The sequence below is a fragment of the Pipistrellus hanaki genome, assembly GCF_964339955.1.
Source record: "Pipistrellus hanaki genome assembly, chromosome: 10".
NCBI lineage: Eukaryota > Metazoa > Chordata > Mammalia > Chiroptera > Vespertilionidae > Pipistrellus > Pipistrellus hanaki.
In genome coordinates, this window is record NC_140512.1 from 34,389,713 (window position 1) to 34,414,975 (window position 25,263).

Genomic DNA, 25,263 nt, shown 5'->3' on the forward strand with positions numbered 1-25,263 from the left:
CATTGATTTTTGAAAGCCAATATGATGCCTATTCTGAAAGGGACTGTAAGAAAGGCCTCTTTAGTTTTCCCCGCTGAACAAACATTGCCAAATTCTTTTTGCAACATGCATTATACCATGATTGCCATCAGCAATCATGGTATAATGCATCAAAAAATGTCTATCATTTTTTTTTACTTTATTAAGGAGACATCTCTATTTGATTTTCCTGTGCATTTTTACATATGGACATTAGAATGAACATGAGCATATAAAATTGATGTTCATGTCATTTTAAGAATCTTGTATACACATATCAGTTCAAAATACCGTTCACTATCACTTGCCACAGCCAGGACACTTTCTTCTTTATTTTTTAAATCACTTTTCCCATAGGTAGCAGGGAAGTGCCGTCGGGAGAAAAAGATAGTAAAAAGTGTTAAACGTTAAAAAAACAAATCCCCCAGCAGATGAACACTATAAACGAGTGAAACGTACACAAAGATACATTATGTAGGGTCCGGTCATACATCAGCTGTCACAGCAGCAGCTGGAGGGTCTCCGGGGATGCGGGCTGGCAGGGTTTTCCCTGTGATCACAGTTCATGGGAGACCGGGACCCTTCCCTGAAGATGTCTGCTTTCTCGCCTCCCTATTACTTTCTGCCCGACCCTGACTTTCAAATTCTTTTTGCTTTTGCAGGAAACCAAGACATTGTATTCTACAGGGAGTGGCCTTTAAAGGGTCTAAGGATGTATTTCCATGGTGATGGAATGTCCCCTCTATTGTTCCAGAGTGAGTACTGGGGATTTGGGAAGCACTTTGAATTGTGACTTATTCTGTGCTTTTTGTTTTATTTCTGCTTTAAAGCCAATCATTTGACTATTTTTGATACCACAAAATACATTAATATAGTCTATACTGAATAGGATAGGCAGCTGCTTTTGCATCCTGGAATAAGAGCTTTTCAGACACTTGCAATTGCCCTTTTCTTAATAGACTTTCCTTCCTCATTTTCTGGTATCCCCAGCTCCCTCACATCCCCCCATGCAATGAATTTAAGACTAAGAAAAAGTGCTGGTAGAATTTTCTCTTATATCGACTCCATTCTCAGTACCGTTTACCCTCTCCCCCCTCTCCCGTCCCCAATGTATTTACGAGATTATATGGACTGGGAGAAATACATAGCTGGGCAAATATCAGCTTGTTAAATTAAGCTACCTCTGTTGGGGAGGGGAAGATGGGAAGGGGGAAGGAAAGTCATGTGAAACAAAAAAGGAAAAGGAAAAGGCGGCAATATCAGAAAGCAGGACTGCATTTAAGTATATTACAAGTAGCCGAAACCGGTTTGGCTCAGTGGATAGAGCGTCGGCCTGCAGACTGAAGGGTCCCGGGTTCAATTCTGGTCAAGGGCATATACCTTGGTTGTGGGCACATCCCCAGTAGGGGCGTGCAAGAGGCAGCTGATTGATGACTCTCTCATCGATGTTTCTAACACTCTATCCCTCTCTCTTCCTCTCTGTAAAAAATCAATAAAATATATTTTTAAAAAAGTATATTACAAGTATCTCCAATCTTTAAAGAGCAATTGATACATGAGAACTGTGAGTTGAAGTGTGTCCTGGCTTTTCTTGTGGCATATATTCAGAGTTTAAAGGAAGGAATCACTAGGGACTCAGAAGCATAGAATGCAGCCCAGTCATGTTCATATCTGTGTCTGCAGGACATAAATTGAAGTTGCAAAATAAAAGTGAAGTTAGGAATTTGACTATGAATGTCCAGCTATCTATATATATATTAAAAAAAATACCTAGGTGATATATTTAAAGAACTTTTTGTTAATCTAGAATAGGTTGTAATGAACAATCCAGAAAGTGTGCTGAGTGGTTACCATAGTACCGAAAGTGTTTGAAGGGTTCCCTGCTTAGTTATAATTTAGCAAACAACTATTTCAGACACTGTTTTAACAGCAAGCAACCCTGGCAGTAATTTATCTAAATCATGCATCCCTTCCTGAACTGTAACTCTTGCTTAATTTGGGGAATTAAAGGAACCTACTTGTTAATGTATGAGTTTCTGCCTTGTTTTTCAAGTTTGGAAGTCCTTTGTCTGTGACGATTAATCTGGTGGCCTCAGCAGGCTTTTTAAAGTAAAGGTTTGTGTCTCTTGAACTTTCTAAGTTGGATTTGTTAAAAAAGATTCAGGAGCAGGCACTACTTACTAAAGTAGCAACAGGATTTGGACATTCACTAAAAAAACCCTTTTTTTGCCCCCTCATTGGAGGAGCAAATGTTGCAAATGAAAACAGACTCACAATGAATAGAATGAAAATGATTTCCGTGTTTATGTTTGTCAGCAACATAGTTATTTACAAATTATCCATATGAAAATGTAAAAAAGCATATTACATCTTCACATGCCATCTGCATTAACTGAATAAAGCTTAGTGGCTTACTTGCAAATCTGTAGTTAATTGGTACATAGACATTTTTGTGCATTAAAAAAGAAATGTACATAATTTAAAATAAATTACACAATTTACAAAATAATATTAACAAAAACATCTTAGACAGCTGCCTCCTTATTTAAACAAAATAAATATTCATGTAATTAAATTAACCAAAAACCACATTTAGGGGATTAGAATATATAGAAAGACATATTGCAAATTTAATAAAGTTATATTTTACAGTGACAGATACTGATCTCTTCAAGTCTCTGTGCTAGAATTATGCAGGAAAGAAGTACCAGAAAGGGAATCTTAATATTTTCTGTTAATAAATCAATACAAATAGGCTCCTGCAAAACGTTGAGAAAAGTTCATTGAAGGGTCAAAGTAGGTGATATAGAAACTATTGCTTTGAAAAAAGAAAAAAAAAAGAAAAGAAAAAGAAAACATCTACAAAGCACAACAAGACTGACACCCAATTATATATCTAAATAGACTTTTGATTGCTGAAAACATGATGCCCACAAATCATATACTGGCCATCTTTTAAGGTCTAGCTTGGTAGAAGCATGAAACATAAAACTACAAAACTAACTATCCCTTTAGGACTTAATTTACTTATTTAAGAATGTAGACATACCCATTTTTCAGTGTCCCTGCTAGATACAGAATTACCACAGCACACGTCCTTTTGATAAAGATTAATTAATGAGTGCTAGGCCCACACTCCTGGCTCAGCCCTGCCCGCCTGCCTTGCTGCCCTCGAGCTGAGGCAGGCCGGGTGGGGCTGCCAGCCACCTCAGCCCTCACATCTAAACTCCACCCGGGAGGGGCCACTCTGTTGCAAGATTCCTCATTTGTTCCCAGACTGCCCTCCTTCCCATACCCTCAGCCTCAGGGGGGAAACAGAACAAAGAACGCATCTGAGTTTGGCGATATTGTTACATCTGGTGAGATGTCCGATCATTTTGGAATGATTCCTGCAAACTGATTCAGACCCCAGATCAGCCTAAGCATGGGCTCCCCCATTCTTGTGTGTAGAGAGGTACTGGGTTGCACTAAATTTTTACAGAAAAGTTTTATTTTTCTCTCTCCCTCCCACCCCTTCCCTCTCTTTTCTTTTTTTCTTTTTCTTTTTTTTTCTTTTGCATGTCATCTGCATCTTTCCTCTTTACACAGGTCTTTGACCATTATATTCTATAAAACTCAACATGTTCACATTTTCAGTGACACTGACTCCAATGGGAAGGAAATATAGGTGTTCAGCTCTTATTTCTTCTTATTAAAATGTGGGCATGTTGAGCAGAAGTTGTATGAGTAGACAAGGTGAGCTGCAGATAAGAGAGCAGAGCAGAAAGAGACCAGGAACATAAGGAACTTGTTCCTGCAAGAAGTTGTAAATAAGGGACTTTACAGGAATTCAGAGGCATCCGAGGAAGCTCTAATGACCAGCTACCTGCCCGCCGGTGGAGGAGAGGCATACTAAAGGCCGAACAGCAAGGCCTGAGACATGGACCTTACAGAAGGAAAGACACTGACCGCATTGAAAAACAGACCTAAAGGGCCATGTAAGTGCTATTGTGTTCCGTTAAGCACTTTTTCCTTCTTTTGAATATCTTAGGTACATATGTATACAAAAGCCTCACTAATCTTTTACAGTGACTAACAGAGTGTCTTACCTGTGATAATTCAATAAATGTTTGCCTTGTTATAAGCAATTTGTGCTTTGTTGTAAGTAATTAAGAACATGCTTTTAAGTACTCCTTTTCAAGTTGGCTTAATGCTACACTGCAGGGTCCTCAAAAGGCTTTGAAATAAGGATTATGGCCAAGACCCTAGATAAGGTATTGACAAATGAGCAAATCAACCCCTTTCAAGAGACATCAGTTCTGTGTGGTTCACATAGTTAACAGTCCAACAAAATAGTATAATACTGTGCTAGCATTCTCAATCTCTCTCTCTCTCTCTCTCTCTCTCTCTCTCTCTCTCTCTCTCTCTCTCTCTCTCTCTCTCTTTTTGTTAAACCAAGCAGACATTCATACTTATATAACAGTAGTTCTAAATCTTTTTGTGGTCAGACCATTTTGGTAAGGCAAAAGTGTCAATAGACAAGAATATTACTATATTCCCCTCCTGAATTCTTAAAAAATGAACAGGAGGGATAAGGATCTGATGAGATTTTAGTAAGGTATTTAATTCATTATTGACTCATGCCAGGAACAAAAATAATGCCATTCTCATGTCATAAACATGAATACAGTAACTTTCATTCCCCCAAATTAGCCAGCTAGCTACATTCCCCTCCTTTTAACCTTTCTAACAAAGAGCCATCCAGTATTTATTTATCTAATAATGAACTTCCAATATGCTCCCTAGTGCTAGATCACATTAAAACTAGTCTCCTGTACATAACATTGTATTGTAATGTGTATTCCATTTTTGAATGAAATTATCTTGTATTTTCATAACATTTTATAATTTTTTTAAAAGATTTTTTGATTTTTATAGAGAGAGGAAAAGATAGGGAGAGAGAAAAAAACACTGAGAGCAAAACATCAATCAGCTGCCTTTTGCGCGACCCTCACTGGGGATCTAGCCTGCAAACCCAGGCATATGCATGCCCTAACTGGGAATCAAACCAGCAGCCTTTCAGTGCATGGGATGGCACCCAACCCACTGGGCCACACTGGCCAGGGCCAACCATTTTATCATTTTGATCAATTAAATTAATTCTTATAATAAAGGTAGGATGATGCTGATCTCTCTTCTGAATTATTGAAATTTCATAGAATTGTAAGTATAGCTTTAGTAGTAATATTTCATTTTATTCAATAATTTCAAAGTTATTAGGTGTTGTACTCATATCATAAGGCTGTTTGCTGAATTCTTCAAGTAACTGCAATAGATTCTCAACTATTTTAGATAAATGGAATTTGTTTTAGTCAAAGAAATCCATGATCTGGAAGACTCCCGAGTGCATATATTGCCAATCACAGTTTGAGAGTAACAATATTATTTATGGCTTCTTCTTCAACAAGCCAGATGAAATGGAACTGGTTGTTATGCTTTTCCTTATTTAATTTTCCTTGGTCACTTAATCTTCCTGACTACTTGTTTGTTTTGAAGTTAATTACCTTGCCTAATACAATGAATATTAAATAACGAGTTAGTGTTTACCACATTTAATTCTTATTGAAATATATAGAAATCTGTTAGTTTGGGGGACAATGATATTCTTACCTGATGTCTTCTATAATTCTGCAAATACGTTAATGAACAGCAGGGGGAGTTCAAACTCTAGTATGAAGGTAAATACCTTCTAGTTGAAACCACTTTCACAGCCACACAGCTAAGTTTAGGATAAAAACAGCCATTACACTATTTTCAAAAGACCTGACACCCTAATATCCTCCCCCTTCCCAAAGGCTGTTGCAGTCAAATGGTATTGCTTTTTTAAGTGGCACCTTTTGAGTTTTCTTTTCATATGAAAGAAGTCTGCCAAGTTAGATATTATTTCACTGTGAATTTTCCAGGCCTATAGCTGTAAAAAATAGTTACTTCTAACACAGTGATAAGTGTAGTGACTGTTTTCACCTTTGAAACTAAACTCTGATTTCAGTCTGAGGGTAAATGAGTAAAACCCAGAAATGACACCATGGAGAGTTAGCTTTAAAAAAACTTCTAGATTAGTGGTCAGCAAACCACGACCTGCAAATGTGGCCTGCTGGCTGTTTGTTTTTAAAGAGACTGCACTGAAAGACATCATGCTGTTCTTTTATGTACTGTGCACTCTCTATGGCTGTGTTCTCCTAATGGCAGAAGTGAGAAGCTGTAGCAGAGACCCGGCTGAGAATATCTACCACTGTGGCTCTTTACCGAATAAGTTTTTCCACCCTTGGTCTAGATATTTAATGAAGCCCTGGACAAAATACTGACCATTTTCTTTCCTAAAATTTTAGTTTTTGAAATCATAAATTAAAAAGACCACTTCAGATTTTACTAGTAAGAATGACAAAACGATGGATTTCAAAACACATTTGGTCTGAAATTAGGAAAACAAATTGGGAGAGAGAAAAAAAATCAACACACAATCTTGATTTGTTTTAGGTACAAAAGTCAGCAATACATTACGTTCTCCATCTGCTCAAAATTAAAAAGACAACCAGCTCCTTTTTTTTTCTTTTCTTTTCTTTTTTTAACAAAGATAAGAAATATAAAAATCTAGTCATAAACAGCCTTCAAGGTACAATTAAAAACCAACTAGTGGGGTCCATCTTTTGGAGGATGAATGAGTTCGGGACTTAAAACAACTTAAATTACCACCACGTTGTCAATTTCCCAGTGGCTGCAGCGGTGAGGAGGAGTGTACACAGCAGATGTTCCATCCTGTCGTCATCCAAAATGAACTTGACTCTCTTCAGGATACAGGAAGTTGTCAATGTCTCCATGGCACTCAGCATCGTTGTCTCCATCCCGTATGAAAAGAGGCAGTTTCTATGGCAATACTGGTTAAGTGCCTATCATGCTGCACTAATATAGTGCAAAAATGTGCCTTCCATTCAGCAAAAAAAGATGCAGGCAACCAGTCTGAATGTGGGGAAAGTAGAAACTTACTGTATTAACACAAGCAAATGAGTTTTCCAGACAATAACCACTACAAAATACTGAACGTGAGGGTTCTTCTAAGATACTAGTACAGGTCCAGCACTTGTACTTTGGAGAAAGACAAGGATTAAGTCTTATAAAAAGTCTTTGCCTCTGAAAAGCTACCGTCAAACCACCAAATGATGAATTTGCTCAATGAGTTTTCTGCTCAAAGTAGAGCATTAAAATGGCTTATTACCAGGTATATAATCTGACATTATAGTATGTATCATTCAGTTGCGTGTACATGATGTTACGCTTGCCTATGATCTTGGTATAAGCTCTTCATGCTAAAATGTCACTATGGGTGAGCACTGCAGACAGAGGCATATGTCAGCATTCCAAATGGCCACCCCTGCCACCATATTTCAGAGATGAAAGTACTTTGCCAGTTGGTAGGTTTCATGAACGATCACACAGACTCTCAGAAGGCAGCACGTATTCAACTCCACCTCCTAGAGCAGTGGTCGGCAAACTCATTAGTCAGCAGAGCCAAATATCAACAGTATGACGATTAAAATTTCTTTTGAGAGCCAATTTTTTTCAACTTAAACTTCTCCTAACACCACTTCTTCAAAATGGACTCGCCCGGGCCGTGGCGTTTTGTGGGAGAGCCACACTCAAGGGGCCAAAGAGCCGCACGTGGATCTCGAGCCGCAGTTTGCCGACCACGGAACTAGACCTCTCAGGAATGAAGGTTTCTGTGTAAGTGGTACCGTATCGATATCTCCGATGGCACTGTGATCTTCTCTCTTATCAATGATGCTCTTTTGAAAAGGTACGACGGGCTTTAACCCACACAGCTGGAATAGCTCTGCGGCCTCTCCTGCAAAGTCAGAAAGCTGAAGCTGGCTGCGGCCGGGATAGCTCAGACCTTACATGTCTGCATCGCCATCATAGGCTAAGGTCAAAGGTTTCAGTCGGTTGTTTTGCCTTCTCTGGGGCTTCTTTGGCTTTTTGCTGTTAAAAAAAAATCATGAAAATTGGGAGAAAAAAAAAATCAATCTTCCATTGTACATGTTGCCATTTTAAATGAAAAAAGTTTGAAACTTATGGATAAACCTAAACTACTTACTTGCCTAAATTCAAACTTAACATTCAATTTTCTGCTATCTTTTGAATAAACGTGAAACAGAACCCTTCAACTATGTTAGTATACTGTAAAGGATTAATTATCCAAATAGAATTCCTCTAGTACTAACAACAGATATCACAGGGTAATCATTTATATTTGACCAGAACCCTTTATAAATAATACATAATTTATAAATAATGCAAGGTAGTTAAATAAGATCAGGTACTACCATAATGTCTTTCTCTGATATTAATTCAATATAAACATCAGCGTCTTCTCTTGCATAACCAAAAAGAATGTACTTAAAAAGATGGCCTTAGGCAGCTCTGGCTCATTTTCGGAAACTAAATGACTCATCGATTTAGTAGTTTTTAGACTATCCAAGACTAAAGTTATGTTTATGTAGAACTTCAGATGAATACTAAATACATGTGGAATACTTATTTGAGACATTAGTTTGACATTCCTGTGTTATGGTTAATTGAACGTGTTTCCCCTAAAAGAGAAATATTTTTTCCTCTTAGATGTTGAAATATTTAAACACTCACCAAGCTAGATAAATCATGGAGACAATAAAGATGAGTAACACAAATGCCCCAGCCGCTACACCGTAAACCCAGGTCTTTAGTCTCCCATCTAAGAAGAATGGATATTAATCATTAATTCACATTAGTCTGGCATGTAAATGACAGTCTTTAACGATGACCAATGGGCCAGTTCACGTACGACCAAGTTCTTTCAAAACTCAAAGTGAATTATTGCTTAGGCACAATTAATGATTAATGCAGCGCTGCTACTATGACTTAGATGCTCCTTCATTAAAGATAGAATATCAATGAAAATTGAATTAAAAGGCAATAAGTAATATTTTCAATTTGAGTGTAAGCTTTCAAGTTATTATATCTAAATTTCTGCTGCTTCTTATCTGAATTTTACTTCAAATACAATTTGTGCATAATGCTGCCTTTTCTTTTGAGTTTCATTTTATTTTGAGATTGTGCTCACGAGAAAAGAAAAACAAACAAACAACTGTAATGCAATTTCAAAGAAGTCCCATGACTAAGAGTTGATGCAGACAGGTATTTGCACATAAACTTGATCATTTTTATACTTTTTTCAAGATAAACCGAAAATGAATGTATTTAACAATTTGGAGAAGCAATAATCTCCTATCTCGTTTAGGCTTACAGTCCTTTAGAGCCGATTTGACAATATCATTTGCAAAAATAACCAAGTTTGATTAACATATAAAATGATCTCTAAATAACTTGCACCTTTTCTATTATAGACATTCCCTCCTTTTCCTAAGTTCATGGTAAACTTGCTTTTCTAGAATGATCTTTGATTATCACCTGCATTTGATAGCTGAAAGAAATCCGATGACTTCCTGTTTTATGAAAAAAGGCGGAAGGCAACAGCAGTGCAGTGAGTGTTCCAGAGGCAGCTTGCCCCCCAGGCAGCCAAAAGCCAGCCACGCTCCTTCCCCCGGGAACCACACCCAGCATCTCAGCACCAAGCCGCCCGCGCTCTGAACTGTGTGAGCATCTGTGCTTTATCTCGATTTACTTTGTGCATCTGTTAGCAAGATGTGTCCTAAAGCTGAGAGAGCTCCAACGGGTATTACCTTTAGTGTAAGACTGGACAGAATTAACATATTTGGTATAAAATTCATATGTGGTTTTCTGGGTCCGAGGCGGCTCACACTTTTTTCCCATGTAATTTAGTGGTAACTGCCTCTTTATGCCATTTGCGCTTAAGAACAGTTTCATAGGATCCCTCTCCTTCCGGATAGCAGGGGAATCTGCATACAAAACCAGAGAGGGCAGGCCTCCTCATTTGGTTTCCTGATCTCATTCTATTTGAACTTCTCAGTTTTATGTTCTCAACAAACTTCAAGCATAAGTCACTGTTCATGACTTTGCCAGCTTAATTTGGTCCTCACATCAACATATATATTCCGTTGCGTACATGCAATTAAACATATGCTAGCGTCATGTTATAGATTGGGCAAAGGAACGCTGGTTTAGTCCACATTTGAAAGCCACTGAAAGCAAATGGACACTTTTTTAAATCTTCATTTGCTGGAAATAAGTTAATTTTTTAAAATATAATTTCCTGTCAATTCTAAAGATTTAAAAAATTTAAGCCAGGGTGTGAAATATAAAGAGCTGTGCCACTGCTGGGTTCATCTGCCCCGAGTGTTTTTTAATTAATATCATTTGGGTTTTTCATAAACCAAGAACAGAGTCTAAACATACGTTTGTAGTATATTAAAATGTTTACTTTAGGGAAACTATATATATTAAACCAAGTGTTACAATACTACTATCCTCTCTTTTTAAAACCCAGTTTGGATGTGAGGAGACCCACTTGGACTCTGAATCAAGGTCAAGGTGGCTAATGGCCACTTGCTGGCCCACCATGTTGAACCCTGAGAGTTTCCATGTTTATACAGACAAACTGGGTTTGCAAAATGAAGTATTTTTTTTTCAACTAAAAACCTACTAAAGTAGGAAGACTGTAGTTAAGTGTAAAATACTTAAAAAAAAAAATCCCAATAATGATTCTCCAGGCAGGGTAAGTGTTTTGACTTAATGCATTAAAAATAAAGATGTGTTAGTTATTCAAATTTCTTTCTCCTTTCCCATGTTTCTGACAGAGTTATAAAGTAGTCGATGCCCTGCTTTGCCTGAAGATTTCCTTTGGTCATGAGCTCGTGAGCCCTCTTGGTGTGAGAAAAAGTGGCACGATCTTAGCTACCACCCTCACCCTCAGCTTATTTCTAGGGATAAGTGTATGGTTGAACCCACTGGCGAGAAAAAGTGTACACAGTGAGAAGGGCATTTCATTGGGCCTTCAAGCCTTTGCCTGCAGAAGCTTCAAGTCCATTACTAGACCCATTAAGAGCAGCCTAATATGACAAGGGTCTGGTCAGTCTCCAAGACGGTCCATCTAGACAGGAAGGCTCCATCCTTGCCCTCACGTGTTTGGTGCGAGTATAGATTCTGAGCTTCTGTGCTAACACTGAGGCCTCACAGAAATCGGTCTGACCACCTAGTGTCCCCCCCCACCCCTTGGCACGGAACCACATGACTCATGTTCCTATTTTGAGTTCAAATTATTACTGTTCTGTGCTCAAACGAAAAGTTCTTGAATGTCTTTATAGTTTTATTTGTAATGAATGATAACAGCCTCCCCCCACCCCCCAATCAGTATTTTCCTTGTTAGATTTCTTTGTTCAATGTGAAAATAATTACACTTGTACATTTAGGACTGAGATTGAATAACTAATCTCAATCCTAAATTTTTGTTGTAGTTTTTTTTTCTCTCGGAAGAAAGGTATTTCATTTCTCTCAACTTGGAGCATGAGTGCTTTTTTCATAATGATAATAAAGATATTGTAAGATTCTATGGAACATTAGAACAAATGAGTTTCGGTGAAATAATGAGTAGCTCCTATGAAAATGCTGATTTTGTCATCATTTGGTGTTGGGTAAGTGTATCATTAGAGAATTCTACATCAAGATCTTCTAGTCACTTTACCTGGCCCCAGTGGCTGTAGAAACCAGGTCCTGCCACGTCCTTCGGGGTTCCGGGAGGGCTGGGTCGGGTGCACTGCCCGGCTGGTTTTCACGTCTGCTCTCTTGTCCTCCACGGTTGGGATCGCCACCACGGGGATCAGAGTGCACTGCTCCAGCGTCCCGTTGGAAGACATGACTTCCGTGTACCCCTCTTCACAACTGCACGCCCTCGTCTGCGGGAGAGCAAGAAGAGATCCGCTGTGCACACGGGTGAGTTTGGGAAGCCTAACGGACCTGACTTGAAGGGAAGGCTTGAATGAAATACTGTTTTGGGAATTTGCTACATGGAATTTCTGTCTCACTACATTAAAAGAAAGAACACACTTTTTGTACCGCACACAAGCTTATTCCAACAATAGAAGCAAGGGCATCCTGGATTGTTTATATTAATAAAGGAGGTACCAAACTCGAATTTTTATGCCTCAAAACATGTCTTTTGTAAAGGGAAATGACTGCACAAGAGGCGGTGGAGTGACGATGATGAGGCGGCTTGTCTGCCCTAATGGATTCACACATACCTCGCTACAGTACGAGTGGGGTTGGCTACACGGCGGGTGACAAGACCTGTCGGCATCAGGCTGGTGAACCACCAAGCAGCCCCCTGCGGAACAGAAAACCACATTGTGACAAGTCATATCTCTTGCGATGATAAGAGTATACTGTTGTTACCGGCTTGTCTTTGAACCCTAAACCATGCCGGGACTCCCACAGATTTTCCTGAGAAATATTTAGTTAACCTTGACCATTGTATTTAGGAACTCGAGGTGCTCTTTACTCAGAGGAGACAGCAAAGAGCAGGTGTTGAACAGACGATTGTATAGCTGCTACCTTGAAAACTCTGACTGCACACAGGCTATTTCCAAGGCCAAGTCCAGCACTCTAAAGCAGATTTAATTTTCTCTTAAAGGTAAAATCCTTTCTTGGTTAATTCAAGGAAATAGTTTTCATATCTCTTTAATTTATGGTCTACCACATGAATGCATTCTTTATAATGTGCATCTTTTTTTTTCAGAAAAATCACTTTAAGAATTTTGGGGGGACAGGAAAGAAAACAAATATAGCTACTAAGTGTGTGCTGGCACTGCTGTTTCAACTTGACATTGCAGCTCTCTACTGATGCCTCTTTTGTTTCCTCCTCTTCCAGCATAATAGCAAGTGTGCCTACGTGGTTATATCAAGATAGGGATAGATGTCATAAAGTGACATGGAAGGAACTCGGAGTTTCAAACCATTCTTGTTCAGTGTAACAGAATTTTAGCAAAGCAAAGTTTTCCCTTTATGTAAGGAATCAATGATCCTGTGGAATTTCTCAGAGTGACTATTGCTAATTCTCAATATTATAAATTAAATATTCATAGAAAAAAATGTTATGAAAGCAGTTAGTCATTGCAAGGCAGTTGCAGTTAAATGGCCACATGGAAGTCACATCATTAAACACATAAGAAAGAAAAAAAGGAAAACAACAGCCTGAGTTTCTTATAAGGGTAACTATTCTTAACATTAAAACGGTCCATCGAGGAAGGTAAAATACTTTACAGAATTGTCTACTTCTCATAGAGAATTGTATCTCTCCTAAAACATGGAAAAGGAATGCATATAAAGTTGATTACAAATCATTTATACGTTGGCTTTGTGGTATCAAACAGCAGTATGAAATAAAAATCTTGTATATTATACTGCTTTAAAAAGAAATTGAATATATGATTTCTACAGGTATGTCTTCTAAAATTTGACTTACCTTGGCATTGGGGAATAGCCCCAATTTCAGGGGGACAAGAGATTTTTAACATGCAGAAGGAAAGGCAGACAAGTATTATTTGCATCCTTATTTGGGAAACAAAACATATTGAAAATTAATAGGACCCTCTGGGGAAGCTTAAAATTATCTCTGAAAAACTTAAAGAAGAATGTAGACATTCATTTCCAACTACTGAGCTGAGTGGGCCATGCTTCCGGTTCAGAAAGACCCACTTACCCTTCTCTCAGAGTGGTGAGGTTGGGACAGATTGTTCTCCCAGAAAATAACACTCAGAGAGCAAAGGGTTTCCTGGAAGGTCTCTTTTCTTGGTCATGCATGTGTCCCCTGGCAGTTGTTACTATCAAGGGTTTCCTGACACAGATTTCTCATACATAAACTCTTATCGTCACAAGAATACTGTTTGACATCCTGCTCCCACTTTCATAGGGAGGAAATGAGTAGTTAGGTTTCAATAAATCCAGGTAATTTAAAATTCAATATAAAAATTAATGCTTTCCAGAGAGCACATTGATCCCTGCGCCTGTTATCTTACTGGATATATTACAACTAAATTTATTAATGGATAGACTCAGAGGCACCCAAATGCACATTACTTTTCTCCCTGCCTGAGGGTCAAAACAATGGCGGTAAGTCAGCAGGTCACCCTGAACAGATAACTGTCAGTGCTCATGCTACTGCTATGCTATGGAGATTCCTGTAAATCAAATCTATAAAAATAAATTAAGAAGAGACAACAGATCTTTGGGTCCACATGTTCACTAACTATCAGGAGCCACGTTTGTTTTTTTTCACCTCTTCAAAGGAATCCTTGCCTTTACTGGGCTCAGATAAGGAAACTTTTAAGCACTGCAGATTAGAGTAGTTCTTTGGGGTAAATTTGGGTATGAAGGACACGCAAAAGTTCTGCACTTGGATTTCTTCTTCGGGTGTATAATTATTTTTGTGTGGGGACAGACTGGGTGAGTGTTCAGATGCTCTGAGCTGGAGATTTAACAATAGGTTTTCCCTAGTCTATATAATAAAAGGGTAATATGCAAATAGACTGAACGGCAGAACAAACAGTCGCTATGATGTGCACTGACCACCAGGGGTCAGATGCTAATCGCAGGAGATGGTCATCACAGACACTGCCCCCTGGTGGTCAGTGCACTCCCACAGGGGGAGCGCTGCTCAGCCAGAAGCTGGGCTGATGGCTGGTGAGCATAGCAGCAGTGGCAGGAGCCTCTCCTGCCTCCGTGGCAGAGTTAAGGCTGTCCAACTGATGGCTTAGGCCCGCTCCTCTAAGCCATCAGTCAGACGTCCCCCGAGGGCTCCCAGACTGCGAAAGGGCATAGGCCAGGATGAGGGACACCCTACCCCTGAGAATATGAGTGCACCGGGCCTCTAGTTAATTAATAAAGAACTATAGAAATCATACATGTCTGAATTCAAGCAAGGTATCATGACTTATGTAATCATTAGAGGCTTGGTGCATGAAATTTGTGCATGGGTAGAGTCCCTGGGCCTGGCCGGTGTTTAGAGCCAAACTGTGGGGCAATCAGGGGCCCCTGCTGGCACCCACCTTGGTTGTCATGGAGCCTGAGGGCTGGGGCAGCTCCTGCATTGTGCATCTGCCCCATGGTGGCCAGTGCACATCATAGTGATGGGTTGTTCTGCCGTTCAGTTGATTTGCATATTAGGCTTTTATTATATAGGATAGTCCCTTGAAAGGATTTTGGTTTGTGAGTGTATTGCATTTTAAGGCACAGAAACAGATAGAATCAACAAAAAGTTGATTATTTCTTATCATGTAGTGAGTTATTAGTATGTACATTTTCTAGTAAAAACAACCTGAGAATTATTTACTTACAATAATCATTTGCTAGAGTTAGACAATAGTTTAATTAAATAAATTCTAGCAGCAATGTCTAAAATGGCTGGGTGAGGAAGAATTTAACTGAAATGTTAAAAGATAAAGTAACTGGTCATTGGCCCCAGATAGATATACAGCTCAGATGTCTTGAATCTAACCATGTGTTGAATACTGAATGTCTTTGTTGTCCTAACTATTTTCTCTAACCTACTACACGTGGGTTACAGGAAAACTTTCAAAGAACAAAGAGAAATTGGAGGTTTACCTGTTACATTTACACCATCTGACCTTTGACACCAGACTGCTCGGGAAGAGCCTTTCCAAGCACTTGCCATCCATTTATACTCATAACACTGTCCATCTGCAGGGACATAATACACATTAACAGAAGCATTGTGCTGTCCAGAAGGATAATCATGGAGACAGGGTATTAGTTAAATATTTATAAGCAGTTGAAAAGTGATAAAAAGGCCATCTCAAATGATGCAATTGCCAATTTGTTGTCCTGAAGTTGCCATATGTTATGCAATTCCGATATTCACCTAAATCCCAAGTAATTTTCCATATCTGCTGTTATACTATCTCATGTAAACCTAGATTTTAATTTTATATTTTATTGAAACATTATGAAATATCAAACAGTTAGACAAGGACAAAGAATAACTACAAAATTTCAATTACGCATCATGCCATTTAGCAAATACTACCATTTAGTCATATTTGTGGTAGTCTTTTTTTTTTTTTTTTTTTTTTTTTGCTTGAAATGAGTGAAAAATAACCCACAAACTTGATGTCCTATTACATTCCTTTCTGATCTCCCTTCATCCCTTTCCAGCAATACCCACTATTCTGAAGTAGATAGATGCTTTTCTGTGACCTTTTATATTCTTTTGATATAGATATACTATAAATATGTATCTATAAATGATATAAGGCATTATTTTTAGTCAGGCTCAAAATTTAAAAAGTATTATACCCTGAATCATTCTAAAACTTAATCCGTGTTACAGATGAATTATTTCTATGTGATTTTAATGTAGATATAGTCAATTTATTTTTAACTTCTATATAGAATTTCATGATAGTAATTGCTATAATTTATTGCACTATTTCCTTTAAGGGTGGACTTGCTGGTTGTTTTCAATTTTTGCTATTATATCAAGTCTCAGTGGTCAACCTTACGTAAGCCTCCGTGTGTATCCTTAAGGTAACTATCTAGAAGGGACATTTCTGGGTATCACTGTAGAGACAGCTGGAACTTTACTAAATGTAGGTCATTTTTTTCCTCTAAAAGGAGGCCGTTTACATACCCACCAGCAGAGAATATGGACTACCATTGCTCTAAACCCTCACAGACCTTTATGATGTCCAGATTTAAATTTTTTGTCAGTCTTGTGAAAAGCTATCTTGTCATTTTAAATTGCAGTCTTCTGATTGCTAAAGCTATCAAACAGTAACAAAGATGTGTGGGGGCATTTAGATTTCCTCTTATGTGAATTGATTATGTACATGTATATCTTTTGGCCTTTTTCCTACTGAAATCTATACTTTTTTTTTCTTATTGAATTGTGGGACTTCTTTATTCTAGAACAGCAACTCTTAGAGTGTGGTTCAGGAACCGTAGGTGACTTTGGCATTCTTTTAGAGCATGTGCAGGTGACATCTGCGTAGATTTTTTTTAATATACGGGGGGGGGGGAAAGTAGGGAATATGCAAAAACAGTTTACTTTTTTATTATTACTTATTAATTATTGTATTATTTTTCATATGAATAACTGTAAAGCTACTACTTTTGCCCAACGGTGTACATAAATTAAATTAAAATTGCAATAGATTGAACAAAAGCAGGTAAGGAATTCAGCTGTATTCCTTTAAGCTACATATAGAGATTTGAAATAGTGTAAAACAAGATCATGCTTGCCACTAAACTTATTTTCTATTTTTGAAAATAATTATTTTTCAGGAAATATTTATAGTAACATATAGTTGGTTTATGATTATCTCTTACCTAATAATAGATAAACATGTAAAATTGACCATACCTCTGCTACTCCCACAGCCAATCAGGAATGAGTGTGAATATTAACCGGACAAATATGGCAGGCTAATTTGCATATGCAGGTGCTGAGTGACCAGCCCGTGGGAGGTGGGGGATGCCTGCTATGAGGGGAAGGGAGGGGGACTGAGGGAGCTACAGGAGTGTTACTCTATCCGGGAGCTGGGACTTGGCAGCTCCTGTGTGGCCTGAGAGTGGAGACTTGATGGCTCCCAGGCAGCCAGGAGCAGAGCCAGGGGAAGGAAGGCTTATTCTTGCATGAATATCGTACAATGGGCTTCTAGATTATAATAATAAAAGCATAATATGCTAATTAGACTGGACAGCCGAAAGATCTTCCAGATATCCTTCTGGACGACCTTCTGGACGAAGCCAGGGCTGTGAGGGCCAAGGCAGCTGCAGTGGCTGCGAGGAATTTCACGCATCTGGCCCTCTAGTTTAAAATAAACTAACAAACATTGAGCAGTTTGGGATCCTCACTTGCTAAGAGTAAATAATTGTCTTATTTTGAAAAAGTTCACAATTGTTCTAGACATTAATCCATTGAAATTAATTGACATCTTGAGTATCTTTTTTTATTAATTAAGGTATCACAAATGTGTCCTAACCCCCCCCCCCCATTGTCCCCTCATCCCCCCAGTCCTGCCCCCACCCTCACCTTCACCCCCTGATGTCTGTGTCTATCACTTATGCATATATGTATGCATACAAGTCCTTTGGTTGCATTTTAAGTCTGTGGCTTGTCTAGTAACCTTGTTTATAGTCTATTTTACTGTATAGAAGATTTAAGTTTAAAGGTATTTTTATTTTTTCCAGTTTTGTTTGTGTTTTTGGTGTCATATTAGGAGATCTTCCATTCCATTCCGCACCCCCCTCCCCGTCCCCCCCCCCACACACACTCAACTTTGTTTTACTACTTAAGATTTCACATAAATGGGAGGTGTATGTTTCTTTACATTTTGGCAAACCTCATAATTCAAATCACTTAAGTTTTACCTTGTGTGCATATGTGAGTACATATTTGATAGATTTGAGTTTTTAATAGTTATAAAATTTGTGGTTTGGCTTCTCTATTATTCTTGGTAAATTATAACATTCTAAATAGTCCTTAAGTTTTAGCAAAATTTACTCACAGAATGATAGTTTTCTAAACACTATTTTATCTGTAACAATATCAATTTTCTTCAGTGAGGTGGCCTATATTGCTAGTTTGGTAAAAAAGCAAGCTATTGATTTTGCTGATTATCTTGCTTCTTTGTTTTCTATCTCAATGAATTTGTATTTATCTGTATTGGTTACACTGTTCCTCTTTTCTTTCTTTTATTTAATTGAGTTAAAAGCTTAGCTCATCTTAAACTCTTCTCCCTCCTATCTGAGCATGAAAGGATTTCAGTTCTAAGTAATATACAACATTTGACATGTAATACTCTAAAAGTGTGGTTTTTCAGTTTTTCTTCTCTATGTGCTTGGGGAAGGATATCTTTTTCAATTGTAATGTAATTGATGTATAATTTTATTTAATTTTCATTTTAGGTAAACAATTCTCTTTCTTTCACTTGGAAATTACATCATTTATTATAATCCCTGACCCTTCTTTCCCAGGACATATGGGATGTTTTATCTGGTAAGTTTGGGAAGATTTAACTGACAAGCTATTTCAGACAATTTGGCTTTCATTTTAAGCATTCTATTCAAACTTCTAAGCTTTCTCCTCCAACTTTAATAAAATTGTGATATTTTTACTCCTGTAATCCACTCTCAGGCCACACTATTGCTATTCTATGCCATACTCCTTCTTTTCAAATACAAGCAGGAAGGAGAGAGTTATTTGCTAAGCCCTACATTCTCCACTACACAGCAATATTTTGTTTCATTTATACTTGATTTATATTCCCAAACTATGACATTTTAATGCTCCGTGGTTCTTCAAAATGTCATGTATTGCTTGTATTTGGTGCAGGGCTCTAAATGTATGTACACTACAGATAAGTATATTCAAATAGGTTTGTATCAAACTTAGAGTAATTTTTACCAGTACTTTGATTTATCAATTTCTGAAAATTTAGTAAAAATCTCTCATTTTGCTGTATATTTGTAATTTTTATTTATTCATTCTTTTGATTTAAATACATTGAGTATATTTTTAGATTCAAACATGAACAGGAGTGTTACAGGTGTACAAATAATGAGCTGCTAATTGTCTCGGTTTTTCTTAGCCCATAAAAGTGGAAGACATTTTCACAATATTGAACATCTAATTTATGGAGAGTGGTAATATTTTTTCTTCCTATAAATATTTAAAATTTATAATCATACCCTTAATGCAATTCTCAATCTTAAGTGAGATCTTGGCCAACTCTGCTTATTTAGCAGAAAATTCTATATCTTGGGCTTTTGCTTATTAACAAAAACACTAAAATGAGTATATTTCATGAATTATACCACTTACCATCACATGATCTTGTTTCTAACATCTGCTCTGGGCACAGGTGTTGATTCTCTAGTTCTTGTATAATCACTGCTCTGGAACGGACCTGTATTCCACCAAAGCCGAGGTCCTCACCATTCACACAGGTCAGCTGACACAGGCCCCATGAAGACCAGTCCTTCAAATAACAGTCACCTGCAAAACATAGCATGTGGTTTATACCCATCTCCATAAGAATAGCCAGCCAGATAGTCATTTTATTTTTAACCCCACTGGGCAACGCCTGCAGGTATGCCTGTCATATTTGTAATATTTAGATAAGTATTTGATATTTCCAAGTTTATATGTAGCTTTATAAGTTTGTATTAATGTTATTTTCTGAGTGGATATTATGGGTATGGACTATGCATTGTGTAATGCTATCAAATGTAAACTACTGCTGTCTGTTATGATTCCCCTCTCCTAAGAGACACCAAATATTTGATTGAACCTACTACCACGCTTGTCATTATCATTGTAAAGAGGTTTATTAAACACTTGGTACTCCTCAAAGAAAATCTAAATACACATGAAACTTGTTTCCTAGGTATTAATAATTTCAAAAGAGCTTGAAGTCAAAGTCTGAGAAAGCCGGCATTTATGCTTTATTCCTAGTTCTTCTCAGAGGTGTGCAGCCGGAGCCAAATGAGCAGCTGCAGGAGTGGCAATAATGCACGCCATTGCCTTGATCTACATCTTCAATTCACTCTCCCTGTTTGTCAATTATTGTTTGAAGAATAACATGCATGCAATATGTACATAATCATAAACACATAGATAGCTGAATTTTCACAACCTGACTATATACTCATGTAACCAACACCCAAATTAAGCAACAGAGGATTCTCAGAATCTCAGGAAGCCCTCTATGTTACATATGGAATTGTGCCACGTGTAGTTTTTTACGTCTGGCTTCTTTCACTCATTCATGTTTGTTTGTGAGACCCAGCTGGTACATAATACTTCTAATTTGTTCATTGTTATTGTGGTACTTTCCTCTCATTGTAGGACTTACCCCAAGTTAGATATCCATTCAATTATTGATGGGCATGTGGAGAGCTATAAATTTTTCTTATTATGAACATTACTGTTGTGAACATTTTAGTACGAATCTTTTGGTGAAGTTACATACATGAATTCCTCTTGGGTATATATCTAGGAGTGGAATTGCTGGGCCATAGTGCATCATGTGTTCAACAACGACATCTTCAAGCATTTTGCAAACAGGGAGGATTTAATGAGATGTACCTTTTGCACCTTTCCCATCTATTATTCAGGACTGATTGCTTGGTGATATTGTTCAGAGGATACAGAAAATTATGACAGAAAAATTCACAATAGATTCTTATCACTTTAATTATTCCAGCCATATCACATGAATAATTCATATAGCCTTTTATTTTGCTAAAGTTGCCTAATATTAGCACAAAGTTGCCTGGATACGTGATTAATGAAAAAACTTCTTGTGCCATGATTAAGAAAACCTTGAAAAAAACCATGAATTATTGACCAACAAATACATACACATAATAGTAAAGTGGGGTGATTTTTTGTAGACTTTATTATAGTATGTCATTAATTCTCAACTAGTGTCATCCTAAAGGGCAGAAAATTCTTATAAATTTTGGAAGTGCTATGGAAAAAGGACTTAGTAAGAATTTTTAAGTAGTGTGATAACATTTTATAAACATTTCTATTCCTAGGAAATGCTACTTTTGGGTAACTCAGTTTTTAATTATGCAGAAGAAACTATTAAAATGGAAAAATTCCTGTCAATATGAATGTTATAACTTTACCTCAGTGATTGAAAACTACATGAATATAAACATATCTACTGGTAGGCTTTATCTCTATGCTTATATCACTTGACACATGTGCTTTGTAAAAAATACCCAGAAACTCAATAAATTATTTAATGATAGTATATGAATGATATCATAACTACCCCATAAATAATCCATGTCAGGACTCAAAGATTTAATCATGAGAGTGAGGCATTGTCTTTACTGAACCTATTTTTATATTTTGACTAAATAAACCATCAACATAATAAACTACACTATGCCTGCCAAAGATATGACAATTAAGTATATGAAATGCATTTCCTACTTCAATATTTCTCTCTTTAAAGCATATTAGTTCACATACTGCTCGCTTTAAAAAACCATAATTGAAGGAAACTATCACCGGAGGAACTGAAATGAATAAATTGTAATTTATAAGAGAAGAACAGCCTTCTCCTGGATTTGTAATTTCTTTAATTAGAATGATGTGTTGTTTGCCCTCTTCTATGTTAGTAAGGGATACTTTAGTTTTCCTTCCCATCATTTACCACATATTTTAATCTATGTTTATTTAGGTCATTATTGAATTAGCAACAGTTTCTCCCATAAGATGATAAGCTCTAGGAGGACAGGGTAGGTTTGTTTCCCACTGTATCTCCAACCTTGAGCCCTGTGCCTAGTCTACAATAACATCTGATGAATAATCGAATGGGTGACCTGCTGCAGGAAGTATGATGGAAATAAGTGGGGAGGCTCCACAGTACAGCATACGCCAGTGCCTGAATACAAGAATTCCAGTACTGCCCAATGCTGTGGGTGTAACAGTGACCCTGTTATTGGCACTGGAGATGTGGTGCTGGACTAGGTCTGTGATCAGCAAACTCCGGTTCGAGAGCCACATGCAGCTCTTTGGCCCCTTGAGTGTGGCACCTCCACAAAATACCACGGCCTCGGCCAGTCTATTTTCAAGTGGCATTAGAAGAAGTTTAAGTTTAAAAAAATGTGGCTCTCAAAAGAAATTTCAATCGCCATACTGTTGATATTTGGCTCTTTTGACTAATGAGTTTGCCGACCACTGGCTAGGTAAATCTTACAACTTTTAGGTAAAAAGCTGTGGTCAGCTTTTGTTGACAATGTGGCCATTCAACACATCAAAGCCCCAAGGTTCAGTCTTTGGTCCTGTTTAGAGTCCTTACCTGTTGCCATAGCCTCAAACCTCTGTCTGCTGTGAAGCAAATGATTTTATTAGAGGATGTGTGAGATCTAAACTGAAACCAGACCAAGCTGGGGAGCAGGAAATGGAACAGGGTAATGACTGGATCAGGAAAAGGTTATTATCGACAGGTGTGGGGATGTCAAAGAAGCAACACTTTTCCAAGGTCCAGAAACTCAGATTTAAAAAAAAAAATTATTTCTTAACTGTTAAGTAGATGAAAATACTAGTGTGTGCAAATATTGTTACATATACACAATAAGAAATGCCCTCAAAGTCTAGCACATAGTTCAAGGTATCAGGGGTTATTTTATTTACTGCTTTGTTCAATTATCAGTTCATCTTAATAATAAGCTATAAAAACTTCCATTACTATAACCTCAAACAATTTACTTATTAAAGAATAAGTAAATTTATGAGTGAATGAATGGGCAACCCTTCTTGTCACTATTTCCAGCTTTCAGACACTAATTCTATTTAGAAAATTTAAAAAATGTAACTTATCCATCCTTAAAGCTTCCTTAAGTTATATCCTTTTTATATAGAAAATATATTTTATGCCCCATCATTATTTATCAAATCCTCATTTTTATTTTTTGAGATCCTATTCAAAGTAACTCATTTCTTAAATAGATATATTTTTTCTTATCATCATTATAAGCAAATTGGGAGAATAAAAATTTCCACTTGAGAGTAAAATATAGGTAATTCACTTTCACTTTTGTTAAGTTTGTTCTCTTCTACTCCACTAGTCATCTGTTGCCTCCAGATCTTTCTCAAGGCCTTAGGCTCATACTTGACATAGAGCTTATTTTGACCTTCTATCTACCCTAAAGTTCTCCGCATCAAGCCCAAATTCCTAAATATTAGCTTATCACTGTCGGCCAGTTAGTTTTTTTTACTATTTGATAGACAACATTTGCTTTCCACGTTTTATTGCATGCACCCCTCCTGTCCAACACTGCATCAGAATGATCTCTTTCAATGCTTTCTTCTGTAATATTATTTTTTCACTCTTGAATGATAATTTAGTTGGGGACAGAATTTTAGGTTGATGATTATTTTCCATCACATTTCAAATACAGGCATGCGCTGCATAAAGATGGTTCGGTCAACGACGGACCGCATATACGATGGTGGTCCCATAAGATTCTAATGGAGCTGAATTTCCTGTAAGAAATGGAAGGATATGTGGTTTAGGAGGAATTTTTTTTTCTTTGATGGGAGCAATATCTGTGGGGCTTGGCAACAGATTCCCTCTCATCCAGAGCACCTCAATTTTGAGTGTACAGATTACATCCCAAACAATCAGCCACTGACCTGTGTCAGCACAGAGCCTGTCACTCTATCACTACATATTCAGAGGGCACTACAACGCTTCCAGATCTAGCTTGTTGGTCTCCAGAGTATGTAGATATAAATTCTTATTGATCTTATACAAGGACACAAGTACGAAGGAGCAACCTTTAAACAAGTTTTAAGGGCCACTGATGCTTAGTGAAGCTTTCTGTGATAGTGTGGAGCCAGTCTGTCCCTGTAATTTGGAAATATTTTCAGATTGTAATGATGTAAAGCATAGATAAGTCTTACTTCTTCCATCGATTCAATGCCAGAGAGAGCTTTTTTGGGTTAGAAAGGGTCAATGGAACCAAGAACAAATTCTCAAGGTCAAAATATTGAGTCCTCAGTTCTACATCCTCTCCATGTTAAACAACCTCTATTTTTATGCAAACCACACATCTCCTTAATTCGACCATGCTCCACCATGCCATAGCCAAACCAAAGGGCACAACAACCCCCAAGGTTCCCTTATCTATCTTGACTTCTCATTCCTGCCGATCCTCTGGCCACTTTTAACTGCCCCCTGACTGTTACTATCTATGCCTTGCCTAGCAGTTTCTCCTCAATATTTTCAAACAGTTCAGCCCACATCCCTGTTCGTGGAGCAGCACTGATAGCTTGGATGTTCTATATCTGACCCTGAGAGAAGGAAGCAGGGGGAGGGCTTGTGGAACAGTGTTTATAAAGTCTACGGTAGTGTCCAGTAATGTCCTAGACCTGTGTGGTCGGCAAACTGCGGCTCCCGAGCCACGTGCGGCTCGAGAGCCGCGGTTTGCTGCTCTGTTGACTAATGAATTTGCTGACTACTAGGACAGGGGCTTAATCACAAGAAATCACAACAGTCTGTAATTATTGCAATCGAGAATCTAGGTCGGTGTTCGACAAACTCATTAGTCAACAGAGCGGCAAACCACAGCTCCTGAGCCACATGTGGCTTGTGAGCTGCAGTTTGCTGACCACTGTCCTGGTCCTTCACCTTCACACACTGGCTCACCCAGAGCAGTTCCAATCCTGCAATCTCCTCGCAGGGTCAGTGCACTGTACTGGTGTACCCTTTTAAATAT

The 25,263-nt window shown here is 37.8% G+C and overlaps 1 protein-coding gene across 2 annotated transcripts in view; it reads right to left on the reverse strand.

Moving 5' to 3' along the window:
* Window positions 1-2,298: 2,298 nt before the first annotated feature.
* Window positions 2,299-25,263, reverse strand: part of THSD7A (thrombospondin type 1 domain containing 7A) — a 294,507-nt gene continuing 271,542 nt past the window's right edge. Inside the window, exons 22-27 of one of the 2 annotated variants that reach the window (XM_084897092.1) lie at window positions 19,844-20,017; window positions 15,604-15,699; window positions 12,246-12,328; window positions 11,690-11,900; window positions 8,695-8,782; window positions 2,299-8,031 (exon numbers count right to left, since the gene is read on the reverse strand). In XM_084897092.1, the coding sequence (XP_084753218.1) occupies window positions 7,947-8,031; window positions 8,695-8,782; window positions 11,690-11,900; window positions 12,246-12,328; window positions 15,604-15,699; window positions 19,844-20,017 (737 nt within the window). In that variant the 3' untranslated portion in view covers window positions 2,299-7,946. Of the gene's footprint in view, window positions 8,032-8,694; window positions 8,783-11,689; window positions 11,901-12,245; window positions 12,329-15,603; window positions 15,700-19,843; window positions 20,018-20,332; window positions 24,029-25,263 lie in introns of those variants that run through there. The other variant, XM_084897093.1, reaches the window with a different exon arrangement.